The sequence below is a fragment of the Mustela erminea genome, chromosome 2, assembly GCF_009829155.1.
Source record: "Mustela erminea isolate mMusErm1 chromosome 2, mMusErm1.Pri, whole genome shotgun sequence".
NCBI classification, from domain to species: Eukaryota; Metazoa; Chordata; class Mammalia; order Carnivora; family Mustelidae; genus Mustela; species Mustela erminea.
In genome coordinates, this window is record NC_045615.1 from 60,286,459 (window position 1) to 60,314,126 (window position 27,668).

A 27,668-nucleotide genomic window follows, 5' to 3' on the forward strand; every position below is an offset into this window, starting at 1 on the left:
AAGAGTACAAAGGGGCACAAACTTTTGTCTGCACGTAAGAATGACACAGAGTTTCCTATATACCACTTAACTGACCAGTTGGGAGCTTCTGGTAGATCTTACCTAATGTATCTTTCACCCTGTTCATCCTATATTACCATAAGATGATTTCTGCTGATGTTTTTGTCACTCTTCTACTCAGACCGGCTCCCCACACAAAAACAAGAAACTTCTCTTCTGCCAAACATCTAAAATCCCAACACTGAAGAACTTCAATTATCTATCTCCAATCTTCCTTTGTCCCTCTACCAACCTGAAAAGCATATCTGAACTCTCTATTCTAATAAAAAGTTTTAGTAAATCTTATAATATACCTTCACTGTGACTTTGTAGGCCCTGCACCCCCACCCCACTTAGAATGCTGATGTATCTCCTCTTGAAGAATCCAACTCCTATCTGTGCTAACATTTGGCCCTCACCTCCTCTGCCTAATAGGGCTATGCTCACTAGACTACTACGCCCATGGTGTTTTGGGAATTCACTGTGTACCTCCTTGTATTATCATTTGTTCATAAAAATGGGTATCTCTTTAATAAGATCACATGAAGATCTAGAAAGGATGGATGTGTTCCTTTTCTATCTTTCTCAACCCTACTGAGGCTTGGGACATGTAAGATGCTCAACTTATCATAATCATTAATTTGCCAGATTAAGGAAATGAAGGATGGATGAAAAAGAAATCAGAAACTAGCACACAGTACCTGAGTATAATTCTGAGGAAGACAACTGGATAACCTGAGAGTCATTTACCAGTCATTTACCTCTGAAGAGCCAAATTTTCAAGACACAAGTTTCTCTTCTCATGCCAGGAAACTTTCCCAGAACGAGCCTGGTGTTGCCTTGATACTACAGATATGCTATACTGTCACCAACATTTCCAACTTGCCCTAGAAATTATAACTATAAGCTATGGAGAAAACCCACGGCTAAGTGAGAAAAAAAAACAAAACTGACAAAATTCACAAATTAGAAGAGATAAAAACTATTACATCCTTCTACTTTGATAATACACAGGTTTTAGTTTAACATACTATTTCCTTTATACTATTTTAAGAATTTTCAACAAATGAAGGAATTTCTGGTTTATCTTGAATTAAGTGAGACATCTAGGCTGATTTAAAGTTATGTTAGTAGGTCAGTATAAAATTTAGTGTTAAAAGGTGGAAGTTTTCATTCATTCAACAAATATTTCCTGAACACCTACTAAATGCCAGATACTATGCTAGTTACAGAAACACAAAAAGTGATTGAAATGCACCCAGCCCCTAAGCTACTAAGATGTTTCAGACTGTTGCAGGGTTTGGATGGAAATATAGGTAACTACAGGATGGGCTGATAAGGGCTAGGGTAGGATCCCTTAATGTGAAAAAAAGTTAATTAAGCCACCCTAAATGTATGGGATTGTCAGAGGCCTCCAGGAGAAAACAATATCTAAGCTGAGATGGAAAGGGACAAGGAGAAATAGGGTTGGAGAAATAAGGGGGTAGGAATATTACTGCAGTGCCTTAAATATCAGGAAAGGTGCTTAGATTTGATTTAAGAGTAATGAGAAGTGACTTGAGGATGGTGCGATTATCAGATGTGCGTATGAGATATTAAGTCTGGCGGCAATGGGGAGCGCAGGGAGGGCATGGGGCAAGACTGACGGCAACAGCAGACCCATGGCAGGCCTTTACTGAGCACCTACTGCATGCCACGCACATGACAGAGTGACAAGATGCAGTAACTCACCTAATCTCCGTAACAGTCCCGTCAAGTAAGTAAAATTACCCCCATGAGGCAAGAGAGAATCCTGGAGTTTAGACAGACTGAGACAGAAATATGTGGACGTTACAGTGACAGGACTTAGGTGCAATTACGATAAGGGGGGGAGGGGTGTCAAGAACGACATCCAGTTTTCAGTTTCATCAACCAAGCAAGCACAGGGTGATGAGGATCCCTGAGACTGGCCAAACAGGATTACCTGGAGGTTGTGCGGGAGAAAGGTTAGAGTTGATGAGCTCAGTCTGGAACAAGTTTAGACCTGCTGAGTTGGGGAGGAGAGGGAGTTGCACATCAGTGGGCAATGGGAGTGGCCAGAGAGAAATCTGAACTCTCTCCTTAGAGAGCATCTACACACAAGGGAACTGCAGCCAGAGGGACAGACAGGAGGCTGTGCAGAGACAGTATGCAAAATCAAAGGGAACAGGACTTGAGACAGTACCCTGAGGAACACCAGTAGTTAAAGGACGACCAAAGGACACTGAAACTGAAAAGAAACAGGGAGGTAAGAAAATCAAGGCACACTTAGTTTCCAGCAAGAAAAGGGTGTGTGTTTCCAGTAGGATGTGCTGCACGCCACCAACACTAATCGGGAGAGGTAAGGCCTGAGAAGCGCCTATTGTATTTACCAATAAGAAGGTTCTGGGTAATGTCCTCCAGGATTAATTTCATGAAAGCTCCAGGGACAGAGCCTGACCACAATGTGCTGTGGGGGGACAGAAAGGTGCAGAAATGTAATAGAACTTCAAATAGTTCCACGGTCCAGTTATGTACAGAAAACGAAGCACAAGGATCATGATACATTCAGGGGATTCACAGCACAGGGACTCCACGAACACAGCATCTGCCCCAAACCATGAGAAGAAATGGGCATTCAAACTTGGAATATCTGTTTTCCCTGTCCCATCTGGACCCTTGGTGACTTCTGCCAAATGACTTACTTGTGTCTCAGTTTCTGGGGAAACAGATTGGTCTTCATTCTCTCACAGTACTGTTTTGAGTATCAAATGCCGGTAATCAGGAAATAACACTGTAAGGTTGAAAAATGGCTGTGAAGGAACTAACATCAGGTTTTAGAGCTAACCCTGATTACTGCAGAGACAACTTCAGCAGGGGGAACAAAAATGGTAACTTTTTTCTTGTTTTACTGAGACAAGGGTAGTATCAGCAGAGAACTCCTTCCTACTTCAAACAATTATGCAGGTCCCCGTGGCTTCAAGAAGCTCTCTCCCATCAGTTCTACCCTGACATCCAGGCACATGGATGACAAGAGGGGACACATGGGTTTTCGGAAAATCAACTAGTCCCTTCTTGGGATGATACCATTCAGACTGAGGAACAGAAGTGGAAAGAGCATAGGTTCTGAAGTCTGGTCACCCTGCAATGGAATGCTCACTTTGCCACCTTGGAGCGATGACTCCGAGTGAGGATTCTGGGTTTTTTTGTTGTTTTTTTTTTTAAGATTTTATTTATTTATTTGACAGACAGCCATCACAAGTAGGCAGAGAGGCAGGCAGAGAGACTGGGGAGGAAGCAGGCTCCCTGATGAGCAGAGAGCCCTATGCGGGGCTCAGTCCCGGGACTCTGAGATCATGACCTGGGCCTAAGGCAGAGGCTTAACCCATTAAGACACCCAGGTGCTCCCCACCCCCGCCCCGAGTGAGGTATTTAACCTAGCTAAGACTGGCCTTCCTGTAAGATTAGGAGGGTTAAAAGTATAGATTGCTCTAGGCAGTATAGACATTTTAACAATGTTTATTCTTCCAATCCAAGAGCATGGAATGGTCTTCCATCTTTTTGTGTCTACTGCCTAGAGCAATCTATACTTTTAATGCTATTTCGATCAAAATTCCACCGGTATTCTTCAAAGAGCTGGAGCAAATAATCCTAAAATTTGTATGGAATCAGAAGAGACCCCGAATCGCTAAGGAAATGTTGAAAAACAAAAATAAAACGGGGGGCATCATGTTACCTGATTTCAAGCTTTACTACAAAGCTGTGATCACCAAGACAGCATGGTACTGGCATAAAAACAGACACATAGACCAGTGGAACAGAGTAGAGAGCCCAGATATGGACCCTCAACTCTATGGTCAAATAATCTTCGACAAAACAGGAAAAAATATACAGTGGAAAAAAGACAGTCTCTTCAATAAATGGTGCTGGGAAAACTGGGCAGCTATATGTAGAAGAATGAAACTCGACCATTCTCTTACACCGTACACAAAGATAAACTCAAAATGGATAAAAGACCTCAATGTGAGACAGGAATCCATCAGAATCCTAGAGGAGAACATGGGCAGTAATCTCTTCGATATCAGCCACAGCAACTTCTTTCAAGATATGTCTCCAAAGGCAAAGGAAACAAAAGCGAAGATGAACTTTTGGGACTTCATCAAAATCAAAAGCTTCTGCACAGCAAAGGAAACAGTCAAGAAAACAAAGAGGCAAGCCACGGAATGGGAGAAGATATTTGCAAATGACAGTACAGACAAAAGGTTGATATCCAGGATCTATAATGAACTCCTCAAACTCAACACACACAAAACAGACAATCATATCAAAAAATGGGCAGAAGATATGGACAGACACTTCTCCAATAAAGACATACAAATGGCTATCAGACATCTGAAAAAATGTTCATCATCACTAGCCATCAGGGAGATTCAAATTAAAACTACATTGAGATTATCACCTTACACCAGTTAGAATGGCCAAAATTAGCAAGACAGGAAACAACATGTGTTGGAGAGGATATGGAGAAAGGGGAAACCTCTTACACTGTTGGTGGGAATGCAAGTTGGTGCAGCCTCTTTGGAGAACAGTGTGGAGATTCCTCAAGAAATTAAAAATAGAACTTCCCTATGACCCTGCCATTGCACTCCTGGGTATTTACCCCAAAGATACAGATGTCGTGAAAAGAAGGGCCATCTGTACCCCAATGTTTATAGCAGCAATGGCCACGGTCGCCAAACTGTGGAAAGAACCAAGATGCCCTTCAACGGATGAATGGATAAGGAAGATGTGGTCCATATACACTATGGAGTACTATGCCTCCATCAGAAAGGATGAATACTCAACTTTTGTAGCAACATGGACGGGACTGGAAGAGATTATGCTGAGTGAAATAAATCAAGCAGAGAGAGTCAATTATCATATGGTTTCACTTATTTGTGGAGCATAACAAAAAGCATGGAGGACATGGGGAGTTAGAGAGAAGGGGGTTGGGGTAAATTGGAAGGGGAGGTGAATCATGAGAGACTATGGACTCTGAAAAACAATCTCAGGGGTTTGAAGTGGGGGGGGAGGTCGGGGTACCAGGTGGTGGGTATTATAGAGGGCACGGATTGCATGGAGCACTGGGTGTGGTGAAAAATAATGATACTGTTATGCTGAAAATAAATAAATGAAAAAAAATTTTTAAAAAAAGATTAGGAGGGTTAACGGGATGATGTATTAAGAAGCACTGAGCATGCTGCCTGGAACACGGTAAGTCCTCTGAAAATATTAGCCTCATTCCCCTCACGACAGAAACTGCTTCCTCTCCTAGGGTGAAGGTCCTACTCAGAGTATTTCCTTAACTGAAAAAAGAGAGGGAGGGCGCCTGGGTGGCCCAGTTGGTTAAGCACTCAACTCCTGATTTCAGCTCAGGTCATGATCTCAGAGTCCTGAGATGGAGCACCGCAGGTAAGATTCTCTCTCTCCCGCTCCCTTTGCCCCTCTCCCTCCTCTCTCCCTCTCTCTAAAATAACTAACTAATTAATTAATTTAATTAAAAATAGAGTACTTCCTTGACTGGCATTCATCCCAAAATTAGGAACAGAGCTAATGTCTCGCTTTTCTCATTACGGTGTGTAGGTGAAATAAGCAAAGAATATCCCTAAATTCTGAGGTTCCTGATCCTAAAGAGAACTGGATCACGATTTGATACACAAACTCAATCAGCTGATAGCATCAATAGCATTCATTCCTCAACAAAAGAAACTGTGTTTTCTTACACATGTGTATAAAGCAGGATCGATCTGTGACCCGACTCAGAATTAGCCTACGGATTCTACTGTTCCCTTTCACCTGAAGTCTGGGCTACCTTTCATCTCTCACTTATTCCAGTGAGACCAAAGCAGCCCCTGTTCTCTTACTGGCTTTCAACAAACAAGGCCAGCTAGACATGAAGGGCCCTGGATTCTGCCAGCTTGTAAAACCCATACAGAGATCCTAAAGTAAATCTAAACTTCAAACCACAATTACATGAATTTCTGGAAATAGAACATAGACTCCCTACCATTCACATTTCAGTAGTGATGTAAATTTTGGAGAAGAGTAATAAAATACAGCTAACCCCTAAATGTAGCCTCAGAAGTAATCTGGAGGAGAGGAAATGCCCATGGTCTGAAATACCCAATAGCATCCCATTAGCCTATACACCTAAAGTTTACATTTTTAGGAATTTATCAGGAGTGTTTGATCAAAGGGAAGCAGAGGCAAAAGGTAAAAGACTCTTGAGGTGAGAGTTGTCATGGAAACTAACACTGAAACCAGCGCTAGACTGACATATTTCTCATTGAACTTTTCATTTCATTAATCCTTGCTGTCTTTTTAGAGCAGTGCTTTCCATAAGTTGACTGACCCTGGGGTACTCAGGCCTCCAGTAAAAGACAATTTTGTTAAAAACAGTATAGCTATACCAAGTAACATAGTATTATAATAACTATGCATTGAGCACATATTTAAGCCAGGCCATACGTGTTTTACATGTACTCTTACATGTTATTTAATATTTGAAGTAATATAGGCAATGACAAAAATCTTTGAGTTGTTACACGTAATGCAGTAAATATTTAAGTGTCTGAAATACAGTGATTGTTCAGTCAATGTTATTATTTTTCTTATTTTTTAGTTCAAACAACCACCTATGAGTAAGGATCATTTTTTCAATTCACAGGTGTAAAAACTAAGGATTAAGGAAGTTAAATGACTTGCCTGTGATTCCCCAGCTAATACGTGACAGAATTAGAGTTTCAGCCCAGGTCTGTTTGATTCCAGAGGCCAAACTGTTAACCATTATGTTGTATTCTCTACTCCAGTTTGAGATCTAAGGAGCTCACCAAATAAATCGATGGCAACTCTGGATTATTTTTAAGCTGGGTTCGTGGAACTAAAGCCTTCAGGCCTTATCAATGCACACCTGTTTTTGTTCTCTAGCCATTCACTTCATAATAAAAAAAGTCAAGGTATTAGATATTTGGATTTGGAAGGCATAATACTACTTTTCAGGTTAACACCTTTGATCTAGATTCACAGATTTTTGTTTTGCTCTCTATAAACTCCAGGCCAAGAAAAGCAACAGAGGATCTTTGGAAGGAGACAGAAACCAGTTGAAACAAGGCTCTATTCTAGAGATTTTCTATGCTCCCAAATCCCATCATCACAAAGGTAATTCAATGTTAGTTTCATTTCTTTATAAAATAAATCGCAAGACCTGGCAAACCCATTTGGCTCCTAAAACAGACAACTGGGAATAGTTCGAGAATAAATTAATTAGATTCAATTACAAGCAGGAACCTACTGTTTGTTATCTGGAGTTGGGGATGGGAAAACTCTAAAAACTACAGTTTCTTAGGTAGTCTCGAGTTCAGTAACATTCTTTTTTTTTTTTTTTTAAATAATAAACTGCATGGTAAATGATCCTAATATTAATTGTTTGCATCTAGCAATATGGACACTCCTTTGAGGAAATGCCACTCTGAGTATAAGTAACTCGCAGACCCTTATTACCAACCACATTAAGCTGCCTTCATAAAGGGGTTGCTTTTCTTTTCCCTGAGGAATATCAATCCCTCTCAACTTCAGGCCTCATTTTCCATTCCTATTTATAGTCCTATTTTTCTCCCCCAACCACTACCATCACCAAAAGAAACAGGTAACATAGGGGATTCAATGTACATTAAATTTAAAATTTAAATTTTAAACTACAGTCACAGTTGAAACGCAATGGGGTTTTTGTTTTGTTTTTCTTAAATTTTATTTATTTATTTGAAAGAGAGAGAGAAAGCAGGACACAGGGGTGAGTCCGAGGGTGAAGCAGACTCCCTGCTAAGCAGGGAGCCTGATGCGGGACTCGATCCCAGGTCTCCAGGATCATGACCTGGCTGAAAGCAGTCGCTCTACCGACTGAGCCACTTAGGCACCCAAAGCAATGGGTTTTTATGATGGAGAAATGAAGTCCTAGCATCTCCCTGGATGGGTCTCTTCAGGAAACAGGAATATGGCATGACTCCTGGAAAGCATAAAGCCTGCAAACCTCCCACCCAGCTACTCGACTCTGAACATCCCTCATGAGGAATAAAGATCTACCCCTACCAAGGAAAAAAGTTTTTACCTCTGCCCTCTCCCATTCATGTGTGTGAGAGCTCAAGCTCCCTCGCAGAGCAGACTTGCGCGGTCCGAGTTAGGAATTCCACTCACCTACTCTTCCTTCATTGCTTCCTTCTAAACCAGCAGCACAGGCCCTCAGCAGTGTTCATATGATGGTGAATCACAGCCAGCCTAATACTCTCTCTCACTGTCTTTGCCCCAGTGATTACTTAACTATGCGGTTTTGCCTTGTGCACCTTTCACGAGTTTCTGTCTTATTTCTTATTTCGATTTGAAGCTCTCTGAGGCAAGGGACATATTATCACCACTGTCGTTTCTACACTCTTGGCACAGTTCCCTTCATGTGACTAAGCTATGGATAAGCTGATTGTGATCAATGATGAATAACTTCTATTCATAGTTCAAAATCTGAAGTAATAGTTGCTCAGGCTAGAGAGAGTATGATTTTCAAGACTATAATCAAAACATCCACAACAGCGTAGCATTTAGGACTGCCTTGAGGTTCTACCGCTTACTGTGTGACACTGTTTAAGTTACTTAACCATTCTGTACCACATGTTTCTCCTGTGTAAAATAAAGATAATAATGGTGCTATTATCACAGAATTGCTGTGAGGATGAAATAATACAAATAAATCGGTTAAAAGATATGGAACAGGGGCGTCTGGGTGACTCAGTGAGTTAAGCCTCTGCCTTTGGCTCAGGTCATGACCTCAGTGTCCAGGGATCCAGCCAGCATCAGGCTCTCTGCTCAGTGGGGAGCCTGCTTCCCTCTCTCTCTGCCTGCCTCTCTGCCTACTTGTGATCTCTTGGTCAAATAAATAAAATCTTTAAAAAAAAATATATATATATATGGCACATAGTGAAAGACCAGTAAATTGCCAGATATAACTATTAATGGTATGTACAAAAGGGTGCATATGACTCTTAGGGTTGTTAGATATGGAAAGACTAAAGAGCATTTTCCCATACAGATCCCAATCATAACAGGCATGGAGGCAAGCTAAGCTCTTGACATCATAGTCATAGTCAAATGAATTACAAGTGCCCTTCACTTCCTTAACCTCTTGAAAACAATGATCTAACTATACACCCTCAACTTAAATGAGAGGGATATAAGAGGTGAGAACAGATACATTATCTTGAAGGTAAAGCAACCAGAGACCTAAATGCAGCCTCACCCTCTGTCTTGCCCTTCTGTCTCACCCTTCATTTCTCACCTGAACAAGCAGGCTGGAAGACATTCCCGGAAGATCTACCCCCCACCATTTCTCAGAACATGAAGGTCAAAAGAAAAAAAAGAAGAAAAAGAACAGATGTTTTTTCTCTCCTTTGTCCATGTCAGAGGTCCCCACAACCTATGTCATCTAACCCACCATTACCCCCACCCCAAGTAAAAGTACAACAGAGATCAACAAACCATGCATATAACAGATATGGAATGAACACACACACACACACACACACACACACACACACATACACACACACACACCTCTTCTGTTGGCTACATGCTGCTATCCAGTAAAATTAAAAGCCAAGAGTTATCTCACTGCCTCTCCCTTTGGCATCATTAGGCTGGAAGCTAATAAAGGAAAAGATTTAACAAGAGTCAAAGACACTATAGGCAAAAGAATGAAGTAGAAGATATTTACTGGGGGAAGGGAGCTTTTTTGCCTGCTTTTCTGCAAGAGACAGAGCCTTTATGCTACCTTCTGACTGTCTCCAGGCTCCAACAATCATGACATCCGCAAACACCAGCAGTCTCCTCTCTGACTCCGTCTAGACCCAAACCAACACATTCCACTCTCATGCAGGTGAATTTTCTGAAACACATGGCTGATCCCTATTCCACTTTCATTTGCAATTCTTTCATTAGACATATCATGCTATTGTGCATGATTATAATTATGTGTGCATATGTCATACCTCCCTCAATAAACTGTAATGCCATGGGAGAACCCAGACTGTATTACTCTTATTAAACAATCTTCACTCATTCACTCAAAACATGCAGAAAATGTGTGTTATGTATACCAGGCACTATACCAGCCCCTAGAGATGAGTCAGGTCATTCCCTTCAATTTTTTTAAAATCATTTGTGTTTATGTTGGTTACAGGGGTTGGGGCTGGGGGGAGGGGTGTTGGGGAGAGCCATATAAACAGAAAATTGTAATGCATAAAATTATTTACATTTTATAATATTATGATATAATTGCCAATATATATTTTGATTACACAGGCACCAATTAACAAAGAATCACAGAGAAGGGTTCCTACTAAACCCCTGAGCCGATCAAGAAAGACTTTTCAGAAGAAATAAGGTCTAAACTGGCAGCTGAAACATCGGCAGATATACACGGAGAACCAGGAACTCTGAGCAGTCCATTAAGACTACAGTGGTGGCAAAGGAGAAGGCTTGAGGAATATTCAGGAACCAGATCTTAAAAGGGCTTTAGCTACATTAAAGAATTTGACATTTATCTTGAAGGAGTTGAACTGCTTTAGTAAAAGGAGTGATATGATCAGATTTCTACTCTTAAAATGACCACTTTAATTAGAATATAGTAGTCATTCAAAGTATCTGTTGAACACATGCATAGTTAAGTGTAAACAGCATAATAAAAAATATTGTAGGAATTAAAAAGGAGAGAAATCAGTGAATTGGTCCTGGCTGTGATGTCCCAGAAAGGTTTTATGGAGTTGTTCAGCCCTTCTTTTAAAACTGTACAATTTTGATAGGGTAATTCAAGGAAAAGGACTTTCTAGTTGGAAACGGGAAAGATACAAGGAAGATAATGAGCTAGGAAGTGGCTGTGCAGAAGTTTCAGATGAATTCACGGAAGAGCTAATAGTTTAGTGCTAAGTCTGGAGGGGTAGGTTGGTATCTTAAAGCAGGGATGGGGGCCTTGATTTAAACCTCACCAGCAAAGAGACAGCCAGCTCATGGCTGAGTTTTGAAAGGGGAGAGGCATACTGCAAGTGTTGCATTGGGAAGATTGGGTATGAATTGGAAGAGGTTTAAAAACAAGGTCCAGGTAACAGGGTGTAGCAACATAAAAGGAAAAACAAAAGCAGGAGATGTGCTGCAAGATACATTGCAAAAAAAAAAAAAAAGAAGAAGAAGAAGAGTTAAGAGAGAGAAGTAAAAGCATAGGGTTGGGTGATAGGTGAAACAAAGGTCGCCTCTGCATGCCAGCCTCCTACACCCACCCCCACGTCTCCAGCTCCCCTACTAACCCTCCCTGCGGGGCTGCCTTATCTGAACAGACCCATTTCCTGCAGCTTCGTGTTACCATTTGAAGGATGAGAGTCTCCTCCTTTATGAAGCTGTTTAACCAGTGTCTACACCTAAGAACTAGGAGGTGAGGGGTTTTTCTGAAAAGAAAATGAAGAGAAAAGAATATCTGAAGAAGAAGAGAAGAACATCGGACAAACAAAAGGTGACACTGAAGCTATTCTTAAGTCCCCTATATCAATCAGCCAGGGTGTTCATTCAATTGGGGTGCCCCTGTTTATTCCAAGAACCCCCCGAGAGAGATCAGACTTACACCCAATCCTGGGGCCCCAAAGACTCAATTCGCTCAAAGAGTTCCGTCCTCTCACTGCTGGGGTCAACTCTTCTACCAGCTATTTGTACCCTCAGTAACCACAAGAAGCAGAAAGATAAAACTCAATTGTTCTGTAGCTTCCAGTCTGAACTCTGGCCACTTTCATCTCCTACACTGACAACTTAATTTAACAGTACGTAGGGATACTGAAAAAAGGTGTTAGAAACCCCCTTCCAAAACTGTCTAACAAAATTCCACGGCACATTAGTCTATTACTCGAGAAAAGCTGACCTGAGAAACATCACAGCCCTCATCCAAAGGAACAATGTCATTTGTAAATAGATCGCTCAGAAAATTCAATAAATCCCTGGCTCATCAAAATAAATTCTGTTTTCCCAGCCTTATTCAAAGTCAGAAAGTCAGGCTTCTCACAACAGTCCCATGTATTATTTATTCTACTTTAAGGCAGGTGGGGAAACTGAAGTTGCATTCTTTAAGATAGAGATATTAAGAGCCAGCTGGGTGGCTCAGTTAGCTAAGCAGCCCACTCTTGGTTTCAGCTCAGATCCTATCTCGAGATGGTGAGATCAAGCCCCTTAATGGGCTCTGCACTCAGTGCTGGCTCCATGTGGGATTCTTTCTCTCCCTCCGTCCCTCCCACTCATGTGTGCTGTGCTTTTGCTTTCTCTCTCTCTCTCAAATCATAAATAAGTCTTTCTTTAAAAATAGAGATATTAATAGTTCTAAATCTTGTTCCAAATTGGATGGTGTCTTGCTGCAGCAGATTTGAATGCCAGCAAATTAGTAGATTCTCTATAATGGCATTTCATTTGTCACCGTTTAACTGATGACTATTGTTTTCTTTAGAACTTTTTAGTTGATGTTTGTTAGGCCTGATTACATGATAAACTTTATCCTCAGCTTGCCTTTGTTTCCAAAGTAATTATGAGCTTCTTCCTCTTTTTGATGCCCACAGATGCCATAATGAAGGCAGTTAAATATGCAAACATGAGAATAAGAAACAAGGTGTCAACATACCTATAATTTACTTATTGAGGCATCCAACTTAACTCATAACCAGGGATCATATCGCTAATAAAGTTATCTGATTTTCCTGAAAAATTTAGGCATATTTTCCAGTGTCTTTGCCAACAGATGGTTCAGGGGTCTTTTGTCACTTTATAATTCATCTACCCCTCCAGACATGATAAGGAGATAATTTAAGTGAAAACAATGTGTGGACCTCAGATACGCAGCTGCAAGCGAAATCCTCACACTCCTTTGCAGGCATATGACCGCCCCTACTCCTCCTAGAATACTTCAGTCAGCTATTTCCCCTAATTGAAATGAGACTGCAACTAGACAGAAAATACTTAGGAAGGTGTTTGCTTTATTTTCTAAAATAGCTATATACTATGGGAGCATTTCAGTCTTCCAACACAGAAGTTCTCAGACATTAAACCAAAGGCAGTATCATGCCAGAACGGGAACTATACATGGTTTACTAAAGAACTTATATAAGCAGACCATAAAACCCTTCTAGATCAAAGGCAGGTTGCTCTCTAACTCCCCCTCTCCCCCACTCCCCCCCCCCATGGTATCAGAAAGTTCTATTTCCCAATTAGTCTATGTTTTAATTGAGGTAAGATATTTCTAATAAAAAGAATGCCAACCTAGCTATAGTTTTATTAGCAAGGATTTCACCTGATTAAAGTTTCCCTATCTGGCATCTAAGATTAGGTATCTTAGGATATCAGGATCCTAAATTCCTGAGTGGAGAATACATAGTATGCAGTATTTCCCAAAACATCTGAAAACAAACACTTTTTCTAAGAGAAACTAACATATCGCCCAGAAGTGGCAAACACTATGCAAAATACTGCATACTGCCATTCATCATCAGTTGTCACTGGAACAAGAGCAGAAGGAAAAAAAAAATCAAAGCACTGAGTGAACTAAATTTTTAGAAGTGGTGAGGACTTCTGCGAAGGATGATTTTGCCTACCTTGAAGTTTTAAGAAATACTCAATCACAGAGTATTTTATTATGGAGGTGACTAGGAATCTATAATGGCATCCTTTTTTTTTTTTTTTTTTTTGGAAACTTACTAATAGGTATGACCTTAAAATTCTCCCAGGTAGCTCATGGCTGTCCTTGTATTCTAGGCCTTACCGAATGTCTAGCTAATACTGTGTATACATACTGAGAAATACATTTTTTATTTTGAATGAAAATTAGAATCAAACACTTGACCTGACCAATGATTAAAAACAAAGGCTCTAAGCCCTGTCCAGGCACCAACTGGGTATGTGATCTTGGTCAGGGCCTCCTTTGTTTCCTGATCTCTGTGCAATGGACCCCCCAGCTCTATAAGCCTCGTGAAACCCACCCAGGAAAGACAACCCATCGTATCTCCTTGGCAGTTCTTCCCCATCAAGCAACTGTTGATGAGAGCGGGTTGTGAGCCATTATCTTTGCAAGGAAGATTTAGGTCCGCCGTTCCAATAGAAAAGCACCTCATAAGGTGCTTCCAGCCCTCAACTACTTAATAAACTCTTCTCTGAAATTGTATAACCACAAGCGTGGGACCTCTCAGCTCATCAGGAGTAAAACTGCCACTTCTAGCTCCCTCAACACCACCAGCTTATAAAAGCCCGGTGGAAGAAAAGCCCAGTGTGGTGAAAACCAAGTGCCACCCATGAGTCACCGCCTCACGCTTGAAAAATGCCACGCTATTCTGCCTTCCTCACTTCTCCCAAACAAAGAGTGTTCTCATACAAATGAAAGTTCACCGCCACCGAGAGCCTGGCAGGGCCGCGGGGGGCCCCCGCCGTACCTGGTTGAAGTGCAGCCGGCCGGGCTCGGCGACACCCTCCTGGGGGGCGGCTCCCAGCTGCTCCAGCAGGCGCGCGAGCTGCGCCGCCGACAGGCTCCGATTCGCGCCGAACACGCTCAGCACATCCTCGCTAAAGGCGAGCCCGGGCCCCAGCGCCGTGCCTCCGACGCCCGCGGCCGCCAGCAGTAGGAGCCCGGCCACCGCCCGGCCCGGGACCATCCCGGCCGGGGCTGCCTCTCGAGGACCTGAAACGGGCTGAAGCGCACCGGGACGCTCTGGGCGCACCGATCAGGCGTGGTCCACGCGGGTCCGAGTCAGCGGTGACGAGGGCGCCCCTGGTCCTCCGCCGCCTTCGGAAGAGCAGCAGCCCGCGACCTGCGGGGCATTGAAATGCAGGTGGAGCGGGGGTGGGGAGCGATAAGCTGAGTGGGCCCCCGGGCCTCCTGGAGAGCCTAAGATAAAGAGGACAAAGGGGGACAGAGATAAAGGCCAGCGGGCCACCCACCGGCCAACCCCGGGAGCAGGGCCTTGCGGGAGCCCTGGGACGCCCAGCCAGGCAGGGGGCCAACTGCTCCCGAGCCAGGTTTGCAAACGTCCCAGGATTTGCATAGCGTGGTGACACAGGTTCCTCCTGGATAAAGCCCCAAACCAAACAATTTCTTTAGGAAGGAAGAACGAAAACCGCTCTCACTAGAGAACCCCACCTCTTCTTCCTGTCTTGGGGCTAAATTCCCTCAGAGCAAACTTAGACGGCGTGAGACAGTCCCCACGGAGCTGCAGGAAATAGCCCCTCCGGAGTCCTGGACTTTGCGTCTCTGCGGGACCCTCCCTCTCCCAGACCTCTTTGCTGGGCTTGGCAAACCGTAGCCTGCTAATCTCTCACCTCGCCTGTCTGTTTCTGTCTCTGCGTCTCTGAGTGTGTCCACGTGAGTCTCAGTCTTTCTCTCTTTCTCTCTGTCTCTCTCTCAACACTATCTCTGGCTAGTCAGCTCTGAAACTCCAAGATCCGGCCCTACGCCCTTTACAGATAAGAGGCGGGCCCTGTCCCCGCCTCTCTGGCACGTGGTGACACGCACTCCCCCAGCCCGAACTCCCGCGCTCGTCCGCGCCGGGGCGCAGAGCCGCTGGCGTTGGCGCATTCCTCACCGGACAGGGCTCTCCACCCTCACCCCGGGGGGTTACCTGAATGCCACGTTTGTGTCGGTGTCCCCAGCCTCCTTTCTGGTCTCGGTGGTCTCTTTTGTTACCTTGATGAAACCAGCTTCCTGGAATAGAGTCACCCCATGCATTGTCTAAGAGATTAGCAGGAATTGCTTTTTTGTGTTACTTGGTAAACTCCGAGGAAAAAAAGGAAACCAGATCTCCAGCGTGGTGGCGGGCGAACTGAGCCTGCACTGCCCAGGTCGGCCCTTCCTGACGCCGCACAGGATATCCGCAGATCAGAATGAATGTTTGTTTGTTCAAATGAGGGTTCAAGAAAAGCTGACTTAGGTGTGAGATCAACAAGCTTGTGCAAAGTGAATGCGGTGTTTGGGGACAAAGGTTGTGTCTAGTGGATATAATTGTCCCGAAATAAAGTAAATCTTGGTTCGCTGCTACATGGCTAAGGACAATAAGAAATTCAAATTGTTCTTGCCTTTCACTCGGCTCAGAGTGCACAGCAGATTTTAAGAGATACTAAGTGCAGATTTTAAACAGCAGATTTTAAGATATCCTAAGTGCAGAAAAAGGCAAGGAGATGTGGAAGGGGAACTTAAATGTAAATGTGAAAAATAGAGACAAGAGAGAAAATTCCAGAGGGATAAGGTTCTAGGTGGACATAACCGAAGGGCTGTCCTATGGAAAATGTTTAGCTGTATTCTGACTAGTAACAGGGCAAAGTCACCAAGAGGAAGGTTTCCGCAGAATATGAAGCACAAGTGCTTTGGGAGGTAGTGATTTCCCCAAGATCGCGAGTGTTTCAACCCCACAGGTGAGTGAGAGAAGGATTCCTGTCTTGGAGGGAGATGAGCAAAATGATCTTGATGGTGTGTCCCTTCCAATTATAAAATCTGTATATTTATTAGTAATAATTTATGAAATTATAATGGTACATAAAGGGCAAATATCTCACCCAAGGGCCAGAAGAAAACTCATGTCACCGTTATTTTTCCTTTTGATCTCAGTTACTCAAGGTGCTTCTTAGAAATTAGTGAATGCTCAGATGGTTCATCACATCCAGCAAGCTGTTTATTCCCAGCCTGAAGTGCAACATTGATAAGATGTTGGATTTTCCACAAATATAAATGGATTTTAACTAATACCAATTTTGTATTGTGGATTTTTTTAAATAAAATTTTTGTATTAGCCATTCACATCTATATATATATACATTTTGCCTGCCCATCAACACCAAAAGACAATAAACAGTAAAATAAGTAATAATCAACTTGCTCGGCAATTTTACCAAATGCAGTTAATATAATTTAAGGATGCAATTAAGAGAGAGTATTCAGAAAATTACAAGTTACTAACTACCAAACCGGTAAAGCTAATTTCTAGATCTTCCACTCTAATGAAATATAATCACCAAAGTACTACTCAGATAAGATTTTAGGGCTCAAAATATGGCATTCTTTCAGCAATATCATTACTGAAAAAAAGACTTCCAGTTTAAAATATAAAGTGTAATGTTAATAACTATAATTTCTCTCAAAACTTTGCCTGAGAGGTTTAGTAATTTCAAATGATAATATTTAAGGGAGCATGCCAGGAAGTCCAGCCAGGATACTAAAAGACGCTTTGTCTTTCTGACAATTCACCTATGAAATTGGGTGACAGGTTCAATTCCTTCATCTATGAAACAGGAAAATTGGGATAGAAGAACAAGTATCCACTCCAGCCTTATTTCTAAATGTCTAATTTAGGAGTCATCTTTCAGAACAAAACATGAAACTCCTAGAAGAGAAATAAAAGTTCACTGACCCAGGGGCACCTGGGCAGCTTAGTCAGGTAAGGGTCTGACTCTTGATTTGGGCTCAGGTTATGATCTCAGGGTTTTGAGATTGAGCTCTCCTCTCGTGGGCTCCCAGCTCAAGGGGGAGTCTGCATATCCACCTCCCTCTGCCCCCCAACTTGTGCTCTTTCTCTTTCTTTTAAATAAATAAATAAATAAATAAGCGAATATTTAAGGCGGAAAAAAAAAAAAAAGATTCTCTCCCTGGGCCCCTCTTCTCTTCTCTTAAAAAAAAAAAAAAAAAAATTCGCCAATGGAAAGTACATTTTTTTTTTTTAAAGATTTTATTTATTTCCAGAGAGAGACTGAGAGTGAGAATACAAGCAGGGGGAGTGGCAGGCAGAGGGAGAAGCAGGCTCCCTGTTAAGCAAGGAGCCCAGTTTAGGATTTGGTCCCAGAACCCTGGGATCATGACCTGGGTGGAAAGCAGATGCTTAACTGACTGAAAGGGCATTTAAAGTCAAGTCTTATTTTTTCTAATAGCTTCAAATTTTTCCCAGTCCACATCTTTTGTTACTATTGCAAATAAGGAGCAAATGGGCTTCTCTTAAACTTTCGCATGCATTCATTTCTCTATAGAATGACTAATAAGCAAATCTAAGAGACAACACATCCCTCTCCCCTTTCCCTTCTCTTCTGCTCCCTCCAGTCTTAAAGCCATGAAGTGGAGCATAGCATAGATAAATAGTAGCTGTGTGGAGGGCAGTCACAGTGGGGTGCTGGAACCTGAACAAGAGAAAAAGGGTATCCAAGTAGGAGGGAAATTTGATGTGGGCAGCTGTAGCCCACGCAGGGTGGCAAAGGTGTCCAGATGTAGAGGGAACATGGAAAATCAGAAGATACCTCCTTAGTGGGCATTTATTTCTGGACAACAAGAGTGTGTGCATACACCCAGCACGAATGTCAGCACCCAGATATGATGAGTTGGTATGATGGAATTAATTGTGTGACACTCAGCTAGTGTCTGAAAATTGCTCAGATATGTGTGGGGAAAACCCCTCATATGAATTTGGGGCCCAGAATCATAGAGTGTCAGAATCCAAGCAAGACAGGGAAGGAATGAGGGGGAAGAAAATGGCAGCAGAAAGAAAAAATTGATTATACATAAAAGGATTCATTAAACAAGTAAATAAAGATAATAATTGCAGCCAGTTTTCTCACTGTCAAGGAAGGAATTTGCAAACTCAGAGAGGGAGAAAATTTAGAACGAACCCATGCCATTGGTTTGGAATTGGAGATGTCATTGCAAATTCATGGTTTTCACTATAGTTGAAAAAGCACCCTAGCTCTGTCCACTGGCAGGTCCCGGAAACAGTGATGCCCTAACAGCAATCAATGAGAATACCAATGACCCTCAGCTTGGCTTCTAAAAACTATTCTCAGGGGGTGGCTGACTGGTTCAATTGGAAGAGCATGGGACTCCTAATCTTGGGATCATGAGTTTGAGACCCATGTTGGGTGTAGAGATTATGTAAGTAAAAATAAAGCTTTTAAAAATAAAATAAAACTTATTCACTAATAAGAACCAGAGCTCTTTAGAGAAAGGTTTGACTCCAGGCAGGCAAAGCACAAGCTAACCCTGGAGTCTTTCATTGTGCTTGAAGACAAGAAAGTGGTCAAAGAATGTAGAAAATACATATTATAGTTTCCAAGAGGGTGCCTGGGTAGGCTCAGTCGGGTAAGCAACTGCCTTGGTTCAAGTCATGATCCCAAAGTCCTGGGATCAAGTCCCACTTTGGGCTTCTTGCACAGCCTAGAGCCTGCTTCTTCCTCTGCCTCTCTTCCTGCTTGTGCTTTCTCTCTCTCTCTCTCTCTCTCTCTCTCCCCCTCTCTCTCAAATAAATAAATAAAATCTTTTTAAAAATAAATAAATAAAAATAAAGTATTCCAAGATAATGGAGCATTAGATCAGCAACTTACACTCAAATGGTTCAGTGAGGAAAGGTCTTCACTTGCATCTTTTCTGTAAGTTTGTTATTGCTTCAAAATTTAAAAAATAAAACAATGAGTATGAAAGATAGGAAGTTCCCACAACAAATTACGTAGAAATCAAATCTAAAAGTTTTGCTAAAATCCCAACTTTATAATATTCAGCGAAATCAGTTTATTCATTTCATACGTATTTTTAACATCTGTATCACAATCCATACTGTCTGGGGATACAAGAATGAAAGGATGCATTTTAGCTTAGCTTTAAGAAGCTTGTAGTTCAGTTTAGAGAGAAGTAAGATGATTGCCGTAGTGAAGTAATTTTAAAGGTTGCGATAGAGAGAGATAAAAGCTCCTATATTTGCAGAAGATGCTGAGCAAGTAATTGATAGAGCAGGTAACCCTTGAGCCTGAAGGAAAAGTAGAAGTTTGGGAGGAAAACAAAGAGTGGAAGCACATTGCAAGATGAAGAAATGCTGAGGAACATGAAAATAAAATTTTTTAAAAAATTAAAGTGCTGAGAGACCTGAAAGAGCAAAAAGAACCACAAGGCATTCTTTGGAACTGGAGAGTCTGGAGCATAAAGCAGCATCTAACAGAACCCAAAAAACTCTCCAAGTTCCACTGGGTCAAAGATGACTTCATCTACTGGTGCTCCAAAAGATTCTTTATGGTCATCTGTGGTTAAAAAAAAAAAAAAATCTCCTCAGTGAATTTAAGCCTCCTTTTTCCTATACTATAAGCACCAAATAATATCCATTCCTCATGATTACAAACATGCCACACATAAATCGCAAGTAAGAGTAAGGTAATGACTCTGTCCATATCATACGTGTTTATATGTCTGTTCAGCCAACAGCGCTACAGTGTAGCCAGGAATCCGATTTCTGCAAGTCCTCTGTGAACTAAATTCCTAATCTAGAAAATGGGGATTAAAATAATATCTGTGCAATCTATGTCACCAAATAACTGTGAGAATCAGATGTGATAAGGTGTGTGAAGACTTTTTATAAACTATAAAACAGAATGTCAGTATTATTATAAGCTAACATGGTAGGGTAATGTGACCTGCGTAATCAGCCCAGTGAGGTGCCACTGAGAAATGGAAAAGAGCACCAAGAATGCCTTGGAACAAAAGACTGCTTTATAGCTAACAGAAATCTTGAGGTGGTTTTGTTTTGGTTCTGTTTCTTCCCCCCAGGAAATTAAAGCACTAGTCAGAAATAGAAAGAACCATGAATACCATCAAGTCTAATCTGGTCGCGTTTTGAGTAAGGAAGAGAAAGTTCAAGAGAGTCAAATGAAATAGTAAAGTAACACATTTAGACTGCAATATAGGCCCGAATCCGCTTCTCTCCATTTTACCATTTAAAAAAATAATAATAAAATAAAAAATAGGTGTGCCTGGGTGGCTCAGTCAGTTAAGTGTCTGCCTTTGGCTCAGGTCATGATCCCAGGGCCCTGGGATCGAGCACCATATTGGGAAATCCCTGCTCAGCAGGGAGCCTGCTTCTCCCTCTGCCTGCTGCTCCCCCTGCTATGGTTTCGGTCTCTCTCTCTCTGACAAATAAATAAAATCTTAAAAAATAAAAAACCGCCAGTCAATGTTTTAAAAATAATACCCGTGTGACTTTAATTTGAGTAAATTAAACAAATTATATTAGCCTTTGTTTTTCTTGGCTCTTCTTCCTTCTTTTTCTTGAGTTCTTGTCTAATGGACCAATAACCCAAAGCCCTTTGCTCCCATTCAGCTCAGCTCACCCAGCAGGACCTCACCATGGTTTTTGTACTTTGTAATTCTAGACAGTTTTTATCATGTTGTTAAAATTTTTGAAAAATGTATATGTACTAACATGGAAAGGTGTTGAGTAAATTAATGAAAGCAGTAAGAACAGAATATGTTGTAAAACAAACAGCAGTGTGTGTGTGTGTGTGTGTGTGTGTGTGTGTGTGTATGCACGTGTGTTATGTTTGCACTTAACAAAAGTCTAGGGAAACATGCACCAAGCTGTTTACAATATTTTTCTCCTAAGGAGCAGGTTTGGAGAACAGGGGATTCGAAGGCAAGAATATCTTTCTCTAGAAAGAAGAATAAAGAAAACATACCTTTTTCTTCACATGCTTTTATGGTGTTTGAATTTTTTAAAAGGTATATCTTTTATAATTAAAGGAACAAAAAATTATCAAACTATACATAGTGGCAGAAGGGTGGGTGGCCTCTAAGATGGGGGGTTAGAATCAGTCAATGCGTCTCCATGTGCCCAGTGGGGACAGTCCTGAGCAGCAGACACAAAGATCCCATGCTGTGTAGCCAGCATGCTTCTTTGTATCACAAAACGCCTGTAAAAATAGCACAGATTTATAAAAAGAGCACCAAAAGGCATCCAACCTCTTACTCTATGAATCCAGAATAGCCCCAGGTCTTTGATGGGGGAATGGAGCAAGCTGAACAGCAGGCATGAGTAAGTCTCCACAGGAGAGGTACTACCCGTATCTCAACTCTCCCAAAATTTGAGGCTCACAGTTCCAAAGCTTGATTGAAATTGAGCTGCTGGAAAACATAATCATGGGGTGCCTGGGTGGCTCAGTGGGTTAAAGCCTCTGCCTTCAGCTCAGGTCATGATCCCAGGGTCCTGGGATCGAGCCCCACATTGGGCTCTCTGCTCTGCAGGGAGCCTGCTTCCTTCTCTCTCTCTCTCTGCCTGCCTCTCTGCTACTTGAGATCTCTGTCTGTCAAATAAATAAATTTAAAAAAAATCTTTAAAAAAAAAAAAGAAAACATAATCGTGTAGGCACAATTAAGAATTTTGTTTTCAAGATAAGAACTGAGAACAAAGCTTTAGCCATAGGCAAAATTATAGAATGAAACTATAACACAGCACACTTTTTTCCTCTGGGTTCTCAGCCCCTTACTGCCTGGGACCCACACCCTCTTCTCTGCCTTCCCTTCCTTCACATCTCCTAATCCCAGGATCTCCTGTTCCCTTTAAAATATAAAAAATTACTAATTAAAATATGATAATTGACTGTTTGCTTTTTGTGTCTGTGTGTGTGTGTGTGTGCGTGCGCCAGTCCTATCACTGGCTTTTCCAGTTCACAAAACATTTTCCACTTAAGAATTTAAATGAGACCACTGGAAGTATGAAAACAAAATACTAAGTGTCGTCTCTTCCATGCCTGCGCTAGTAGAATCCTCTCGACCAGCTTCACTTCTGGTCTTTTTTCCAGAAACTCACTCACACCACATTCTTGCTGAACGAGAAGTGCTCTCACTGCACGTTCATGGAGGACTCCTGACAAGGCGGTGAAACCCTGTTGGAGAGAGCTCCATGATTCCCAAGCGACACACCTGGAAACTACTCCCACCCATGGTCTCCTGGCAGCAAGGCATTGAAGAAGAAAAAGTGAAATAAGAATCAGAAGATCTGAGTTCTCCTTCTAACTGAAACATGAGAACAGTTTTGTCATCAATGTCGTTGGAGTTCCTAGTTCTTCCAGGGATCCCAGGGGTCATTATAAGAATTCATTGAGAGAATACAAATAAAAGCATTTCGTAAACCACAAAGCCAAGGAAAACTTAAAAAATGCCAAATGAGCCAAACCGGACTGAGATGTCATTTTCAGCACAGTTTACAGCATTGTGACACGATTTGTCTCTCTAAGGCACACACACAACAGCACCAAACACGCCAGATAGCCCACCTTCTCCTGAAAGAGAAGTCCTTCTCTACAGGGCCAGAGCAGGGTCCAGAGAGCTCACTGTAGAAAACACAGCTTGCTTGCTTGCTTGCTTGCTTGCTTGCTTGTTTTTTGTTGTTTTTTTCTTTAACTTGGATGGAGTTTGTCACTTTATCAAAGAAACTTTAATGTTTTCTAGTTCTATTTCTTGTTTTGATGCCTTTGTTTTGTACGTTTCAGAAGGAGGAACGTTATTCTTGGCACACACACATGAAAAACCAAGCTTTGATACCTGTGGCTTTATCCTTAAATATGATCCATTCTTAGGTAAAAGTCTTAATGTAGATAAATGTACTCAGAATAAAGCATTATTTACACAAAATAAAATAAAAGCAGGATAGATGTTACAGGGAAAGATAATGGTTACAATACACAGGAAACATCCGGTCCAAAAATAACATGTCCTAATGGCCTAAGGACTGTAGAGTAGTTTTCAACTTGTATTGACAATAGAAGAAATATTCCCCAGACATAAGATCTGATGCCACTGAGAGAATTATGGGTTTACGAATATCCTAGGTTTTTTATGTTATAGGCACAGTCTCTAGAAATGGCTTGTCAGGAGTAATGCATGGACAACCAAGGGATGACTGATGGCCCTTCGGTGTCTTCTAGGATCTCCACAGGTTATTTCTTAACTCAAGCTATCCAAACCAAGTTTGCTCTTTTTTGTAACAGAAAAATATATTTTCCACTGAAGTTTGGTAACTCAATTAGATATGAGAAAAACTCATGTTGAAAGAAGCCTAAATATTTACTTACACAAAAGCACCATGAGTCTTTAAGCTTATTACAAGCAGGAATAGTAGTACTTTATCCCAAAGCCCCGTAACTACTGCCTAGGTTTCTCTCTTAAAGAAGAAGAAAGTTTTGTTATCCCAGTGCTCATTCAAGGAAAACAGAGTTTAGATGGATTCCTTCTCCACCATTGATTCTCTGTCACTTGTGAATATGAGGGGAGGAGAAAAGAAGGACAATAGAGGGAGATACTCTTTTTTTTTTTTTAATCATATGATCTCACTAATATGAGGAATTTTTTAATTTATTTTTTTAATAAACATATAATGTATTTTTATCCCCAGGGGCACAGGTCTGTGAATCACCAGGTTTACACACTTCACAGTATTCATCATAGCACACACCCTCCCCAATGTCCATATCCCCACCACTCTCGCCCGTCCCCCCTCCCCCCAGCAACCCTCAGCCTGTTTTGTGAGATTGAGTCTTTTATGGTTTGTCTCCCTCCCAATCCCACCTTCTTTCATTTTTTCTTTTCCTACCCCCCACTCCCCCACATTGCATCTCCACTTCTTCATTTCAGGGAGATCATATGATAGTTGTCTTTCTCCGATTGACTTATTTCGCTAAGCATAATTCCCTCTAGTTCCATCCACATCGTCACAAAAGGCAAGATTTTATTTCTTTTGATGGCTGCATAGTATTCCATTGTATATATACACCACATCTTCTTTATCCATCCATCTGTTGATGGACATCTAGGTTCTTTCCATAGTTCGGCTATTGTGGACATTGCTGCTATAAACATTCGGGTGCACGTGCCCCTTCAGAGCACCACGTTTGTATCTTTAGGATATATACCCAGTAGTGCAATCGCTGGGTCATAGGGTAGCTCTATTTTCAGTTTTTTGAGGAACCTCCACACTGTTTTCCAGAGTGGTTGCACCAGCTTGCATTAGAGGGAGATATTCTATAATGATATAAATTTGATCAAATGGATTGCGTATGCTTAGTTAAGTTATTTCCTTTGACACTTCCCAGTTACTTTTAGTATTAAAAATGGAATCTAATCTCCAAACAGCAATTTCTGAACTGTTTTTTCTTTTGAAGATAATGTGAGGGTTTATTATTTGAGCTCTCACCCTGCTACTATTGCTCTTTAAAGAGAGCATTATTTTAAAGATTTTATTTATTTATTTATTTGACAGAGGGAGAAAGATCACAAGTAAGCAGAGAGGCAGGCAGAGAGAGGGGGAAGCAGGCTTCCTGCTGAGCAGAGAGCCCAATGTGAGGCTCAATCCCAGGACCCTGAGATCATGACCCAAGCTGAAGGCAGAGGTTTAATCCACTGAGCCACCCAGGCGCCCCTAATGGCATTATTTTAAATGTTATGTGAAAATGTTGCTGAGATCCTCTTATTTTTTTTTAAATGAGCTTGAGTTCTTTTTTTTTTAAAAGAAGTTAATAAATGTGCACAGAGAAAAGACTTGCACACATAAATTTATCCGCATGGATCATCTCTAGATGGTAGTAACGTAAAATTTTTTCTTTATAATGTTTTTATATTCTCTAAATCTGAAAAAAAAATTTCACAATTAAATGTTCAATATTGATGTTAAGACAGCAATAACAAAATGAAAAGCTAGAGAGTTGAGTAGAATGAGGATATCCACAGCTTTTTATTGAAAAGCCAATGTTAAGATGGGGTGAGATTTTCCCATTGTGGATTTCATGTATGTGGGGTTTCCTTTAATTTCCCTTATTTACAGGGCTAATTATAGACTCACATTAAGAATAAAAACTGAGATAGCAAACTCAATACATAGTAGGAGAAAATCCCCAAAGGCCAGAATTTTTATGCTCCATAAAACTTTCCAACTGCAATTCAATTGTTCCCACCTACATGCAAAGGAAAAAGGTAGACTAAAACCTTAAAATCTAAATGATTAAGATATAATAAGTGACCCCCAAAATTCTAAACAGTTACCACTTTGCAAGTTTTTATCTAAAATATTATATAAGTATACATAGGGCACTTGTGATGAACACTGAGTGTTATATGGAAGTGAAGAATCACTAGACTCTTAAAAAATAATAAGATAAAATAAAATATTACATAAGAATAATAATTACTTTAGAGAGTTTTAATCTAAAATAGTATAAAATATTTAAAAACTAAATAAAACTAATAAATCTAATTAGAATCTAAATAAAACTAACAATCTAAAATAATCTAAAGTATTTCATCTAAAATATCTAAAATTGGAATAAGTAACTTCTCCAAGTTGTTCAAGTTGTTTCTTCCTACTTAACCCACTGAAAGTTAATATAAAAAGGACTTTACCAATATCATGCTCAAGTTTTAAATCTTTCTAATGCAAAATCATTTCTATTAGGTCTCCACCTACTTTATTCTTCATCATTTTGTGATTCTAGGATTTGAATTTTCAAAGACTCAGAAAAATCTTGGAACAAACGTGGAGCCAAAATAAATTGATCATCTAGAGAGGTCAGAGAGAAAGTGAAGTTGATAAAACTGTGTCTTTTCTGCTCTTTTACTTCAAAAGAGGTTTGTAAGGCTCTATTAGGCCAACTCTGGAGAATCAACTACAAAATAGCTGGGTTAGAAAAGGAAGAGGTATGCCACAGCTTCACCATCTGCAGACACTGCCCCGCAGATCTGTTGTAGATATAGAACCAAAGAATGGGGTTGGGTACCAGCACAGACCAGATCATATCAAAACCATTTCTAAAGTAGGTTCAGAGATGCCTGGCTGTTAAGATAATTAGAGAACATTTATATCACTGTCATATTTTACTCAGATATCTCCCTGCTGACACTATAGAACTCAATATTGTGGCTCAGCAGGTTAAGCGTCTGCTTTCAGCTCAGGTCATGACCCTGGGGTCCTGAGATCAAGTCCTACATCAGGCTCCCTGCTCTGTGGGGAGGCTGCTTCTCCCTCCCTGCTCATAGTTGCTCTCGCTATTTCTCTCTCTCTCTCTCTGATAAATAAGTAAAATCTTTACAAAAAAAAACAAAACAAAACAAAACAAAAACTCAGGGCGCCTGGGTGGCTCAGTAGGTTAAAGCCTCTGCCTTCAGCTCAGGTCATGATCCCAGGATCCTGGGATTGAGCCCCACATCGGGCTCTCTGCTCAGCAGGGATCCTGCTTCCCCCCCTCTCTCTACCTGCCTCTCTGCCTACTTGTGATCTCTGTCTGTCAAATAAATAAATATCTAAAAAAAAAAAACCAAACTCAATATTGATGGCTGCAGCTTCAATGCCATCAACAAAAATCACATCTATAATTTGCTCTCTCAAAGTCAAAGTTACTACAAAGATATAACCTCTCTGAGGCAATCTGGTCTGTGGGGCCCATCTGGTAGAACCCACAGTGAAGATAACAATGTTTTCACTGCATCATCCGATTCGTGTGTAATTGGCCAAATGACATCTTTTCCTTAGAGATGTTATTTTGGTCATATAATCTGTCTTGAATGACTACTACCTGGCATTGCAATTCTAGTGGGTCAATATTTGGGAATTTAATTCATTGCCTTCGCCATATTGCTTCACATAGAGTTTATGTTCTTAACCATGAGGAGTCCATTTCCATTTATATCAAGGATAGACCAAATACAGAAAGGTAAACTGTTTTTATTTTGTTTTGTTTTAAATATTTTATTTCTTTGACAGAGTGAG

General features: G+C 41.1%; 1 protein-coding gene across 3 annotated transcripts in view; it reads right to left on the minus strand.

Annotated features, from left to right (window-relative positions):
- Positions 1-15,851, minus strand: part of SLC39A8 (solute carrier family 39 member 8) — an 82,714-nt gene extending 66,863 nt beyond the window's left edge. The window contains exons 1-2 of one of the 3 annotated variants that reach the window (XM_032333022.1): positions 15,744-15,851; positions 14,562-15,013 (exon numbers count right to left, since the gene is read on the minus strand). In XM_032333022.1, coding sequence (XP_032188913.1) covers positions 14,562-14,780 — 219 coding nt within the window. In that variant the 5' untranslated portion in view covers positions 14,781-15,013; positions 15,744-15,851. Of the gene's footprint in view, positions 1-14,561; positions 15,014-15,265; positions 15,417-15,444; positions 15,584-15,743 lie in introns of those variants that run through there. The other 2 variants (XM_032333020.1, XM_032333021.1) reach the window with 2 other exon arrangements.
- Between the last annotated feature and the right edge of the window lie 11,817 nt (positions 15,852-27,668).